General features: G+C 35.2%; 1 protein-coding gene across 2 annotated transcripts in view; it reads left to right on the forward strand.

The window, feature by feature from the left end:
• Window positions 1-14,892, forward strand: part of ntrk2a (neurotrophic tyrosine kinase, receptor, type 2a) — a 52,743-nt gene that overhangs the window by 21,401 nt on the left and 16,450 nt on the right. For both annotated transcript variants that reach the window (XM_065247718.2, XM_065247719.2), the window contains one exon: window positions 14,590-14,778. In XM_065247718.2, coding sequence (XP_065103790.1) covers window positions 14,590-14,778 — 189 coding nt within the window. The remainder of the gene's footprint in view (window positions 1-14,589; window positions 14,779-14,892) is intronic.

A 14,892-nucleotide genomic window follows, 5' to 3' on the forward strand; every position in this document is an offset into this window, starting at 1 on the left:
TGGAATAAATGGGTGAATCCATCAGTGGGGTTCGGGAGTTAAATCTGTGTCAGTAGGCAAAGGACTCCTCCATGCATACGAGAGAAGGAGAGATTGCTCCCAAATGGAGTCGCTCATAAATGAATCATGCCAGATGGGCCCTGTTCACACATTTAATGACCAGATAGCATACTGACAGATGAACCAGAAAGATTTGGACAGGATAAAAACAGACATTCACGCATATGTGCAACACATAAAACTGTGATGATGTAAGGTACAAAACGTCTTGTTATACCCTTCATTACTTTATTGCCATTTACTTTTCGATTCTCTTTTATGGAAAAGCTGATGTGTCCCGAGTCGGCTTTGTTTGATTCAACACGGAAATCTAAACTGACCTGGAATGTTGCACAGGAAGAAAACAAATAGTGTTTTTCTAATCTCTCATTAAAATGTAATAACTTTCTTCGCATCTGAAACAACTATCCTTTAATTTTTTTTAGATGCACATTGTGATCCAAACCTTTTCTTTTTTTTTTGTCAAATATCCTGTTTCGTTTAGAAATCTCATTACAGCTGTTTCGAATTGACTGAAAATACAGCCACAGGGTTTTTACATTTTTTGTAATTGTTTTATTGCTTGACTGTCCATATACAAATTTGTATATTTTGTTACATAAAATATAAGCGAAGTACTTTATTAACGTAAGTAATGTGAAATGTTTAACTGCACATGTACAGATGCCTTCTTGTAGTCGTCATTTTATTCCTAAATGATTTTATCTATAAGTTGTTGACTGTTTATGTTTTATAGATTAATAACCACAACCCTTCTAGGGATACAAAATACAATTTATTGTTTTTTCAGAAAGAATAGCAAAAAAATCAAGATCTCTTGAAAACAAGAGACAGTGCTGCATTTAATAAAATGCATTACTTTGAATAACACAGTGCTGCTTTCTTGTCTCCAGACACCGTCGGTTCAGTCAGCCAAACAGTAAACCTGCCTTGCATAGAGAAAAGCAATCCATCTCATGTCCCAAAGTGGAGGAGGTGGAAGAATTTCCTCTTTTGCCCCCCTTTCTCCTACTCTTTTCTTAATCTGTCTCACACACACAACAACCAGATTTTAAAGTGAATACAGTGTGATATAGCAGACACACGTTTGCAGCATTGTTTGGTAATACTATGGTTGCAGCTGTTTTAAAGTGAGCTCATTTTTATACAACATCACCACCAGACTCACCTCAGTATGGCATTTACTTTGTGGCTCAGACCTTTGTGTTTAGCTTGCAGAAAAAAGAGATCCATGTTTTGTGTCTAGACAATTCATCATTGTCTGTTTGTCTATATATATATATTATTCGTGGTGTTTGCTAAGGCAAGCATTGCTATTGATCATACTTTGACGTCTAACTGTTTGTGCCACAGAAGTTAATGGTAGCCTACTTCAATTTGTGTGGCATGTTGAGGAAAAGTTATTATTGTGCAGGAAGAACCTGAGACCAAAGAATCATAGAGAATCCGTGGTTTGGGTCAATGAGAAACCACCCAAAATGCCTAGCAACTACATAGCAACATGTTATAAAACATTAGGAATGCTTTTTGGCAAGCACCATTATTAGACCCCTGCTGTCATTGACACAAATTAGGCTAGAAAAATATGTATGGTAGGCCAGGCAAAAAATAAACAGAGAAACATTATGTGTTGTATTGTGTACAAAAACCTGCTGGGCAGCCCATTGGCCACTCCTCCGTAATTTTAGTTTGATTGCCACCCTTTCTTTATTCATTCCTAAAAGCCATAGTCCCTCTTCTGACCCCTGTCTCTTTACAGCAAATATTTTTCTTTTTCTCTAAAGCCTGAAAGTATCCAAAGTGTTTTGTGTTGATATGAAGGGTTGGATCCAAATCTCTCAACTCCCTAAATACAATCCCCAAAACATTCTCCATCCTAACTTTTCACCTTTGGGCTACGAGTGTTTACCTAACAAACAGTAAACATGTTGAGTGACATGATTCAGGCAATGCTCTGCTAAGAAAATAATGACCAATGTCACTTTTGCTGAAAGACTTAAGTGCGACATTCCTGTTATTTTATGTTTGAACAGAAGGGATAGTTTATGATTTAGAAAGTTTGCTTTCAGATTACCACGTCCATCTGTGTTTTCATTGGACATATTTGTTCAAAGGAAAAAGCTCATAAGGGAATTCTGGGCTGTGTCCTGAATAAGACAGAATACCCAAATGGCCTAATAGATTTGGAAAAATGTGCAGGATATAACAACAGGCGATAGGCTGGAACCTTCGAAGACTTCAGCGGGACACAGCAGATACCTTTCTGACTTTTAAGAATTAAATATAAACATGTTGATGGGTCAATGACGTGACTTTAATTATTTTGTGTCTGTATGGTTGAATTAAATGTAAAGGGTTAAAATTTCAAAGTAAATTTGCAAATTACTTGCATACATTTTTTTTTTTTGAGGACCAAGTCTAAAATTTCTGGTTTTATTTTATTTTAAAAGAATATTTGGGGGATAATTGCAAAAATTTCAATGTGGTGTAACCGGTCTGTTTCAATTGGTGTAACTACTATTTTTTTTAATTAAAATATAAATATATTCAGTGGAATAAAATATAATTATCTAGTTAAGTGTTTTATGATTTTTTACATACATTTTGACATCATTTGTCAAAGATTATTTAGAAAACAGAGCTTTTTTCAGCATAAGTCAGGACAAATATTGAACATTATAAAACGGGCAGTTCTGGTTCTTCATTCTGATTGGTTGAAACGCGTTCTAAACCGTGATAAAATACACCGGTAACCTCACGGTTCAGACCACATTACATAAGTATCACTGCGCCACTGTTGCTGCGTACTGATTTATGAAAATAAACACCAGTGTCTTTAATCATATTTTTAATTTGTCTACAATTGCACAATTAATGGCGAAATCCGGATAAATGTCAATAAATATTGTTGAATCATCTCGTCAATAAAGAGAAAACGTTCTCTGAGGAGTTTATAAGTCAAGTTCATACGTCCGCTATTATCCACTGGGTGGCGATCTTACCCAAATTAAACACTGACGCATTCACTCAACACTGAAAACACAGCGTGTAAGTTTTGATGGCTTTGAATCTGATCTCTTACAAAAGTTATTCACAAAAATGGAATTATCTCCACTTTTAGCTAAAAAATTTGAGAGGTGATAAGAGAACAAATGAAGGTAGGATGAAACGTTTTTTTGTTTGTTTTTGTTTGAAAGCGGATGGTCTGTTCTTTCATTTGATATTTTATGTTTATTTAAAGAAGATCATTCTTAAGATAATTACAGCTTATTTGTGTTTTATTTTATAAAATCCCACTAACGTTATGCATATGAAGTAACCGTTTTATAAACGCAATAAACCCCCTCGAAGCAGTGGGGTTACAGTGCATTTTATAACAGCTAAGGGGGATTAGGGTAACCCTAACAACGCCCCTTAGCTGTTATAAAATGCACTGGTAACCCAGTGCTTCTTGGGGTTTATTGCTTTATTTAAACATAATTAATAAAATTATATTTTTTAATGATTACGTTTACATGCCATCAAGGTGGATACAATATTTTATATTTCTCAATCTTTGGCGCAATTGGCGGTTACACCATTTGACATTTTCAGGTCCATTAAGTCTTAACTTTCATAAAAATGCTGCAAATGTAACTTTTTATTGCATAAAATTAACAAAAATACACTATGTGCATTGAAATAAACCTGATGCATGCTTTTAAAGCAAGTTTTTTAAAAGATTTTTGAATTTCTCATCTTGCCAAATCGTTTTTGTCACTGACCCTGATATAGATTAAACTAAGCAACAGTTTATCTAATTAACCAACCTTAAAAAAAATATAAAAGTGATAGCAAAAATCTAATATTCATACTAAAACACCAACCTTTCTTTGCGAGAAAAAAAACTTTTATTTAACTAAGGTTTTAAATGTTTATTTTAAAATATCTAGTCATAGATATGACAGGCGTGCAATGAATCTTGGGATAACCGAGGCTATGAAGGATCTTTTTGTTTAATCCTTGTACCTACAGGGTGTATTAGTACCTCAGAGGTACCTAAATGGTATATTAGGATCTTTTCGAAAGGAACCATCCCTTAGACAGTTTTTGTACCTTTATTTCCGACAGTGTACAATCCCATAATGCAATTCACTTCATCTATTTCCAGTGAGAGGAGTGATCCAGAAGTGATGAACCACCTGTGTTTTTTAGACTATGTTTGGTAATCCAACTGCCTAAACAATACATGCAAACATATTCATAATGCAAAATTATTTCTGAATGATAACTGGATGCTGCTTACAAGCGCTTGTTTTCAAAAATACTAATTGCACAATGCCTACTGTTTCATATATCAACCAGTATGCATTATATGCTGTGCACTATGCTGTGATTTCCACGTTTTCAATTTTTGTACTTTATTTAATAGGGACTGAAGATTCAAGTCAGCAAAAACACAAATGTAAACCCGAGCCGCAAAGATTATGTGCATACTAATGTTACGCGAACTTCCTGTCACCTTGGGGTCTCCAGAAGGAAAGTGGCAAGCATTTTACTGTCATACGAGATGGCGAGAGCATTTCTGCCTTTAAAAATAGCATCAGACATTAAAACAGAGAAAAATAATCAATCTCTGTTATTTTTGGGAATATGATATTTTCCTCTCCGAGTGCCTGCTTGACTTTTCGAGAGCTCAGCAGAGAGGTCCCGGTCTGTATTGCTGTGTTACCGAAATCCAATCCTGAAAACAATCTGCCCGCTGCTTCCCTCACTCATCGTTCATTGCTTCCCACCCCTCATCCATCCATCCATCTATCCGTCCATCTATCCATCTCTTCTCGTTTACTCCTTTGATCGATAGATCACTTCCTCGCTGCTAGCAAAAAGAAATAAAGAGTTGAAGAGTAGTGGCCGGGTTTTCTTACCGGATACGCACACAATGCTTAAATGAGCTCAAGAGCACTTCATTCTCATTGAGTGTCTGTGTTTTTTGGCCTCTCTCCTAAATGTCTATCTAAGCCGAAGTACTGTACCTCATTCACAATAGTTGAAACAAACCAGAATAACAAGGTAGCTAGTTACCTTATTGCATTCTGTAAGCAGATGTGTTTGTAGGGTCGTATACCATTTTTTATCCTATTTCGAAAGAGGACGCCCCCTAACCTCACCTGCCACAGTTGGCGATTTCCAAACCGCTTTTTCACCCCCTTGACGGGCATTGCGGGAAGATGACGTTAATTCAAGGATCATTCAAAACGAAATTGAGTAACTGAATCCATTCACAAAGGGCTCTTCCAGGAGACCATTAGCCAAAGTGTAAATACAGTTTTCCTCACCAAGTGTGTTCCTAACACACACATATAGGCTATATGTGGATAATGTACTGGACGTCCAGTCGGTTGTTATCCCCAAGTGAACCCCAACGGGGTAATCAGGATGCAGGCACGAAGCAACAGGGCTCTTATATCACCCTAAAGGGGCTTATTTTGTGATAATAACTGCCTGGATGTACATTATCCCACTGTTTACATGGCTGCTCGCCATGTGATCAAATAATCCTCCGAACTTGCTTGTCCTCTCAAGCAATTTTGCTTTGCCAAGACGTCTAATAGCACACACAGCCCAGACGTCTAGGCTAAAGCAAGGTATAATTTGAGCTGTCAGTTTTATAGATGTCTAACCATAGCCCAAAAAATATATGAAATAAATAAATGAAACCAAACACCTTGTAATCACTGTTGACAGTGCTCTCAGGATGGAAAAATATTTAGGAAAAAACTACATGTGTCCAAATTCGAGTTTATTTTGGCTTAAAGTGAGTTACTCATAGCCAGACTGTGTCCGGTCTATAGTTAACCTAAACAGCAATGGGGGCTCTGGGGCCTATCCCAGCATCTCAGGTCACTGGAATAGTGGACACGAAATTAAATTTATGGGCTCCAGAATTGTTTATGTTGGGATGAGAAGAGATAGCAGAGTGATGTACTGTATCACCGGTCAAGATGAACGATCATAGTACCCGGATGATGGATGTGTTATCAGGAAATAACTCGGTATGTCTTGACCAATCAGAATAAAAAGAGAAAATAGCGTGATGCTTATGTTTGATTGAAATTCACTGTTATTAGTTGTAAATCAAAGTTTTTCCTGTTTTTTTCAGTCTTTTGTTACACTTATATTATTAACTGGTAAAACTTAAAAATAAGGTTAGCAATTAGTTAAAGGTGGGGTGCATGATCTCTGAAAGCCAGTGTGGATATTTGAAATCACCAAAACAAACACATCCCTACCCCAATAGAATCTGGACCTTCTTTTGATATCACCACGCCCCTTACTGCTGATTGGCTACAAGTGTTTTGGTAGTTAGCCCTACTCCCTGTTTTGTTAAAAATCATGCACCCTGCCTTTAATGCATTAGCTAACATGAATTAACAATAAGCAATACTTTTACAGCATTTACTAATCTTAGTTCATGTTAATTTTAACATTTACTAATACTGTATATTTGTATCGGTTAAAATGAGTTATTGCAACATGAAATAACATAAAAAAAGGGCCCTTTACATTATAACGATAAAAAATATAGTTGCAGATCAAATTAAGTTGTTTAATTGAATAAGTTTTTTAATTGACATATACAGCTGTCAAATATTATAAATATTTTATTAATATTACATTAATATTTAATTCAAAATATGACAAAGAATGCACGATCGTGAACAACTGGAGAGACTGGCTGGCAGCCGATATCTAACTTCAGATTGTACAATCAGAATTTTGTATCTGGTAAGCGCTCAATAAAACTAATAAATTTGATATACGATATGCTATGTTCGCTGCCAAGACGGACACAAATATGGCGGCGGGCATGGCGGAAGTGGCGTCTTTGGTACCCATGTATAATGTCGATACAATGAACGATATTGTTGGGATCACTTTCTGAGCAATTTGTCCCCCACCTGATGAACTATAAACCATTGACAGTCAATCAAATCTATTTGAACTTCAAACGCATGCGCATTTGAAATGACAGTGGAGAAGCTCGTTGCTGAAATCTATAACATAAAATTAAGGTTACCTCAGGTTGCTATGAAATTCACTACAAAATGTTTTTTTTCTACCACATTGCCTACACCAAAAGGTAAGATATTAGATTACACAAACTAGATTTAGATTTACAGTTTAGAGTTATGCGAAACGCGGCGTGTTGAGGACATCTATGCCAGCTGTGTAAATGCAACAAGAACAGCATATTTACATATTCGATGACATTTGCTAAAGTTTTTATTACAGAAAATATGCAATAGGGTGATTCTCACAAAATCCAGACTTAGAAGGTGTCCAGAATCAGAATATTTAAAAAGCCCCTTTTTTTGAACATTTAAGATTAAGGTCTGAACTTACTATAATCATTATTTTTAAAGGATTTAAAAAATATTTCCTATAGAATTATTTACGTTTTTTTGATTACCATTATCAAAAATTATGATTACCACAACATGATATTACATTAAATATGCATTTACAAACTCGTGTTTCGGTAATGAGAACTAAAAAGTTGTCTATTATGAAAAACAAAATTTCAACTTTTATCTGGAGAGAAAAAATAAGAACTGCTTATCTTGAGTGTCACAGTCAATTTTGTCACTTCCAACATTTTTTTAAAATGTTAGTTCCTTGAGGGCTTGAACAATGATTGAAAATTGTTGCGGAGGATGAGAAAATTGGTCTTGGACACATTTATATTCCTTATTATTGTCTCTACATTTACCAATGATCATCAAATATCACATGTTTCTTTACTGTAAATGTTTATAGTATAACATGCACTGAAGCTTTTTCTTTTTTAGATTTTTTAATTATAAATATTTCCATGTCAAAGAACCCAAATCCAGTCAAATTGGTTTGTAAGAGATGTTTGTAACTGTATTTTGATATTCTTACTTTGCCACTTTTTTATCAAAATGTTTCATGACACCTCATAAGTCTAATTGCGCGAGAATCACCCAATAGTTAATGTCATTAAAAGGCAAGTGATTGCCACGCGCATGAGCGAATTAGCATAAAGTTATCGTCCGGCGATGTGTATGCTAATATAGTTATCGCTATAATGTAAACGCCCCTTAACTGTACTGACATTAACAAGAATTAATAAATGCTGAAAACTATATTGTCTATTGTTTGTTGATATTACTTAAAGGTGTAGCGGAGGATTTTCTCGAATTTTAGAAAAGAACCGCCTTCTCCACTTTTGAAAAAAAATGCAATTGCGCAACACTCCCGATTGACAACTAGTAGGACAAATAATCTTGATGATCTGGAAAAAAAATCCTCCGCAATACCTTTAATGCATTTACTAATGTTTACTAATACAACCTTATTGTACATTGATGCATTGTAAATATGCAGCATTTTTGTCAAATCAACATATATTTTTATGTTTTAAACCATTTTAACTTGATTTTATAAGTTATGTCAACTTTTCACAGCCCAAACTTAAAAAAGTAGGTAGAAGTGACTTGCAAAACCATGTTGTTTTAACTTTGTATGCTAAAACAGTGTATGCTAAAAATCATTGTGGTCATGTTTGATCAGGCCAGTTGTAGATTTAGATTTAAAGACATCAGTAAGTCACAGGCTGTCTTGTATCTCAGTGGGCCTTCAGCATTAAATTATCCCATGAACAGCAGAGAGAATCAATATAACAGCTTGAAAGTCGGCCCGCCTCAGGCTCATAAGCTGTAATGTCAGGACCCCCGGTCACTTGGTCACCTCCGATTGTCTCTTCTTTCATCTGTTCGCCCTCATTGTCTAGCCCTGTTCACTTGACCAGACTGCAGCCTGTGACCCTTGTCTCTTAACTCCATTTGCAATGATTTTTAGGGAGTGCACGGAAACAAGTATTTATATACTTGAGGTCAATCAATCAAATGCGTCTATACGGTACGTGTATCAATATATAACTGTACAAATGTAAAAACAAATTAAAAGCATACTTACTGTACGTCTAGGCATTGAAAATATTTTTACTGTGTACATTTCCTTTTCGAATAAACAAAGTGGCTTTGCTTGAATATAGTAATGGCTAAACAGCACTGTTAGTGACTGAATATATTTAAAACACACACCATTGGGTGTCTTATTGTTTTTGTGAAACGCAAATATTTATAACTTTTCATTCATTATCATTATCAAACATGTGCTAACAGTATGTAATTATAAGACAATAAAAACCAAGCACAGCATTAGGAGTGTAATAAGTGTGTGTGCATGTGACGACTTATATGTGTGTGTGTGTGGTAGTTGTATGTCCATTCATAGTGTATTGAGAAGTCTGATGGCTTGAGGGAAAAGACCACAAATGCCCGAAAGCTTCTGTACCTTCTGCCAGACAGCAGGAGGGTGAAGAGTTTATGTAAAGGGTATGTGGGGTCGTCCACAATGCTGGAGGCTTTGCAGATGCAGCGTGTGGTGTAAATTTGCATGATGGAAGAAAAAAAGAGTCCCTGTTGATCTTTTCGGCTGCCCTCAATTTAATTTTGTTTTGGAGACATTGTTACTCTTTTGACATAATTACTGTACATGCGTTTCCACAAACACAATTATCAAACCTCCAGGCCGAATAACTTTCAGCCATCGGCACAGTTGCCCCATTAATACAGCTGAGTGTCTTCTGCCGCTTTAGATGATGCCATAATGGCCGTAAATACAACAAATTGTTCATTATTTTCAGAGACACTTTTCTAATGGGGTACCGGTAACAAGATGCTTAGTTTTCTAGTAAATGCTCCGATCTGTCATGTGCCATCAGGCGGGTCATCACGACATGGCCGGGCTCCAATTTCCTGCTTTATTCTCTCAGATATCACTGTGGCTAATGCACCTCCGCCGAGGCAGTACTGGTGAACTTATAATGCTGTACGTTTTGTCAGTTCCCGGTTTTAATTCATTTTCAACCCTGTTAAAGAGATGGTTTGCAGTAGGCAATCTTGAAATAAATGATGTGGGAGATGTCTGTAATTTGTTTAACACCATTACCTCAAGTAGAACATTGATCAACATCCTTGTTGGTCCTGGAATCACATTCCTGACAGATTTGGTTTTGGTTAACTCTTATGCAACTAATGCATATTGCACAAAATCTGGAAACGATTTTCTGGATCTAGTAAATGGCAATCTGACTGGATGTGTTAATGTAACCTATGGGTGGTTATATAATTGCAGGTGCATTTGGTGTCCAGTCATAATATTTTTAGCTTTTTTAAAATAATATATTTTTCCTTATTTAAAAAAAAATTGGTAATCATCGTCATGGATCATAAGATGTTACAGGACCTAACAATATAATTTTTTTTTTTTGTACAAAAGTGTCTTTATAGCTAAAATTATGATCATGATTTCCTGTTGTCTGACTTAGTCAGTGTCAATACTGTTACTGTTCAACTCTGTTACCAATGTGAGTAACAGTGTTGACAGTCATGTATGTGAGGAAGAGAGAGAGAGAGAAATAAAGATATTTTAAAGAATGTTGTAACCAAACAGATCTGAGGCACCATTCACTTCCATATTTTTCCTACTATGGAAGTCAATATTGCATCAGATGGCCGTAGCCAGCTATGAGGCCACAGAGGTCCGGACCTCGGTAGATTTTTCATATAAAAAATAAAATTCCCTGAATGACTAATTAGTGATTTAAAACGCCTCATATTGGCATCCGCATATATAAATAAGTTTGGACTGTTTACTGTATAGTTTAGTAAAATGACGGAGATTGGCTCAAGCAGCTGTGAGACGCTGGCGGCCACGAGTGCAGCATTCGCAGTGTTGCCAGATCCCATTGTGAAAAATCTTTTTTAGACATAATGTTTAATGTTTTTGCAATTAATGTGACACTTTATGAAAATGTGCTGGTTACTGTTAGCGATGTCTCTGATTTATTTCTGAAAGACAAGGTCTGAACTTATTTTTTTCTTTATGGCTTTTGTATCTGGCAACACCGGGTGACCAGCACCTACAATATAATTAAATGGCATAATTTTAGCATGGGCAGGGTATTGCTGACATTATACTAAATTCGGTGAGACACACGCAATAATCGTCATGATTATGATTTTAAGGAATGCTTTAAAAACTAAAAATCAAATTAAAAATAACTCTGAAAGATGTAGTACAGTTTGGTTTAAATAAAATATGCCAGATATGTAAATATTTGGTATGAAGAAGGCTATATTTCATTCAGTTTAGGAGTTAGCATTTCACAAAGTCATGCTGAAAACATTAATAAGAGTACTAAACAAAGTTCTTGTATATGTAGCCTATTGCTTATAAAACGATTAATATAATGCTATAATAAGCATTGTTGCATGAAAATAAATAAATGATACACCATAAGTCAACATTGATATAATAATTTATTTAATAATACAACAATGCCAACCCCCCAAAACATATAGACAGAGTGTGTACCCAAAGTTTAAAATGGCACAAAGGTTACGACAGAATACATTATATTCCAGGTAAAAATAAAGTATACTTTTTTGTGATCAATTCTTTATTTATTTTGTAACTGTGATGTAGGAGGTGACAACACCACCTTTACAAGAAGGAAAAAGAAACAGAAAAAAAGGGGAAACATTACAATAATTATATGTCATTATCATTGAAAAAGAAGGAAAAAAATATATATATAATAGACACAATGAAATATTGCATAATGCAATGCCTGTTTCCTTCACCTCCCTATATTCTCCCCCCATACCCATCCTAGCCAAGCCCACCCTCCAACCCCTAAACAAGATTAACTCAAGGTATAGAGCCCTAGAAAAAAAAATAAAGTATACTTGAATGTACTTAAACTATATTTAAATAAGTATTTTGTTGTGCACTACAAATATACTAATGACAAGTATATAGTTCTTCTTGAGTTGTACTTCAATGCACCTAAAAGATTATACAATAGTATTTATAGTATTGAAATAAATGATGTCTCAAAATAGCACAGTTAAGTACACTTATTACACGGCTCTCTGGAATGCTTGATTCTGATTGGTCAGTTGAGACATTTGCAGGTTCGTTCTTTTCCAATAATAACCGCTCCAAAATAATAACGCATAGCCGGACTACTTGCACGAGTAAAATCGCTCCGCGCCAATAAAGATCAATAAAGATTACTGTCTGTTTGGCGCCATCTTGTGACAAACACTCGACAACCACGACAAGACACAGAGAGCTTACTGAGACTGAACTTGACAAAATAGAGCATGACAGCTACGAAGCCAACACACAAAAAAATACAGAATGGGCATTAAAACTTCTCAAAGACTGGTTAAAAGAGAAAAAATGGAGACAAGTATGAAGCAGAGGATCTTAATAAGGTATTACGATCATTTTATGCATCTGTGCAAAGTTTCGCGGAAGGATAAAAATGTTAATTTAAAACAAATATGCCAATAAAATGTTTCAAATTCATATTCATGTCCAGTTTTTTTCTTATGTGGCAGGTAGCCGTGTAATAAGCGGGATAATGTAGAGGCAGCCGGTAGTTATTGGGAAATAAGCCCCTTCAGTGTGATACAAGACCCTCCGCTTCGCGTCGGGTCCTGATCACACTGTCGGGGCTTATTTCCCAATAACTACCGGCTGCCTCTACATTATCCCTTACTTAAAGTACTTTTTAAGTTTATCTCATTTTTATTATAACTCCAAAATTAGTGCATAAAATAGTACATTTACTACGAAGTTTATTTTAGTGCACTTTTCCACTTTGGGATAGCAATTAACTCTTAACACCCCTGGACAAATTTTCAAACCCTGGCAATGGCCATGCTTAGATCTGATTAGAAAATTATTCTAAATATCTTCACTTGTGTTCAGCTGAACGAGAAAATGTTTTTCTTTATGTGGGTACATGATGACAAAATTGTCCTTTTTCATTAAACAATCCCTTGACTCAAAGTCTAAATTAGGTGAGTTATTTTTTGCTCATGTGTTCAATAAAAAATATAATTTAATTAATTTACCATATATATATATATATATATATATATAATGTATAATGTACATTCTTACAATGTAAATTTTTTTTGTAGAAATTACAGTATTACTGTGTATTACTGGCAACTAGCTGCCAGTAACTTACTGTAGTCTTTATCACCTATAAGTAACTGGCAACTAGCTGTATAATTACAGCTAATTTTTTACAGTGTATACTATTTAATATATTGACACACAGTTTGGCAATAAATACACAAAAATTTATTAGAATAATCAGTAATGGTCAATAATAACAAAGGCGAAAGGACTTGCTCTCACGCAAATGCAATTTCGTTACTGCCAACCTTTCTTTGTTAGGAATAACTTTCTGATAGATATTAAATGCCATACTTTATGAAAACTAAACAATAGCACCCTTTGATTATAATTCTGTCCAATTTTTTTGGTTGTTCTTGGCATACTTCATTTCTTTTAGCTGTTTTTGTTAGCTGTGTTTTATTTCCAATGACAACAGAAAACTGGCACCTATCGTAATTCGTAAGTGATTGATTTTACACACTGATGTTGTATCATGGCAGATGGATGTGGACTCAGTGAAGGGGAAACATGCTTCATGGTCTTTATACAATACTTCTGGATGTATAATGGGCTCCAAAAGTCTGAGACCACTAAAGAAAATCTATGTTGCAATCTTTTGTAATTTAATACAAGCTTTTCTATTACAAATTATATTACCAACATAACAATTAATAAACGTTTAACTAAAACATTTACATTTGCTTTAATGACAGCATGAATTTGTTTATTGATTTTACATCATATTTTTGCTGTTTTACTTTTTTTATTGGTAAAACTTGAAGATGAGTTCAGACCTTATTGCACTGTAATAAAGATCTACTGTGTGTGTGATTTAAGTGTTTGTGCAGGTCAAACGTCATGAATTATCTTGATAAAAAGCCTGCCTTGAATGGAACGAGACATGTTTTAAATGAACGCTTTAATGCATAAATGTTAAAATAATGTTTAAAGGGGACAGAGAATGAAAAACCATTTTTACCTTGTCTTTGTTGAATAATGATAGTCTACCCGCATTCACAAACATACAAAAAGTGCTAGTCATGCTTAACATCTCAGTCTCATAGAAATTCCTCTTTTAGAAATGTCAGCCAGAAAACGGCCCAATCTGAAGAACTGATGCTTATGACATCACAGGCATCTCACTGCCCCTCCACTTTAAAATAATTGGCTACATTTTTTGAGTGGCAGCAAAGTCAGCCAATCAGTAATGAGATGCAAGTTAAGCCAGTAGGGGGAGCCAAATAGGTGCAAAACCACTTGTTTAAAATCCCCCACCCTAATAGAGCTATCTGAGAGAGGTTTTTAGGAAGCTTCTAAGGCATTACAGACCCAAACAAAATTTTTTTTGTCTATATGTCACATCACAGAACAAGGATAAATACCCCGTTCAATCATTCTATGTCACCTTTAAATCTGCATCAAATATTTAAAACAGTAAATTTTAAATATGGTAATGTGTGCTTCTTGTTGACACAGGTGCATCCTCAGTCATTAGTAATGATGATGACTCTGCCAGCCCTCTTCATCATGTGTCCAACGGATCCAACACGCCCTCATCCTCTGACATGAACGCAGACGCCGTCATCATCGGGATGACCAAGATTCCCGTCATCGAGAACCCCCAGTACTTCCGCAGCACCAACAGTCTGCTCAAATCTGACACCTGTGAGTCCAGCTCTCTGTCGTTTTTTTTTGTGTGTAATTGATGTCATTGATTTAATAAATAATAATCATGAGGGCATTTTTCACAATTTAATATGTTCGAGGTTGAACATTATA

This window comes from Paramisgurnus dabryanus, chromosome 11 (assembly GCF_030506205.2).
Source record: "Paramisgurnus dabryanus chromosome 11, PD_genome_1.1, whole genome shotgun sequence".
In the NCBI taxonomy this organism is placed as follows: Eukaryota; Metazoa; Chordata; class Actinopteri; order Cypriniformes; family Cobitidae; genus Paramisgurnus; species Paramisgurnus dabryanus.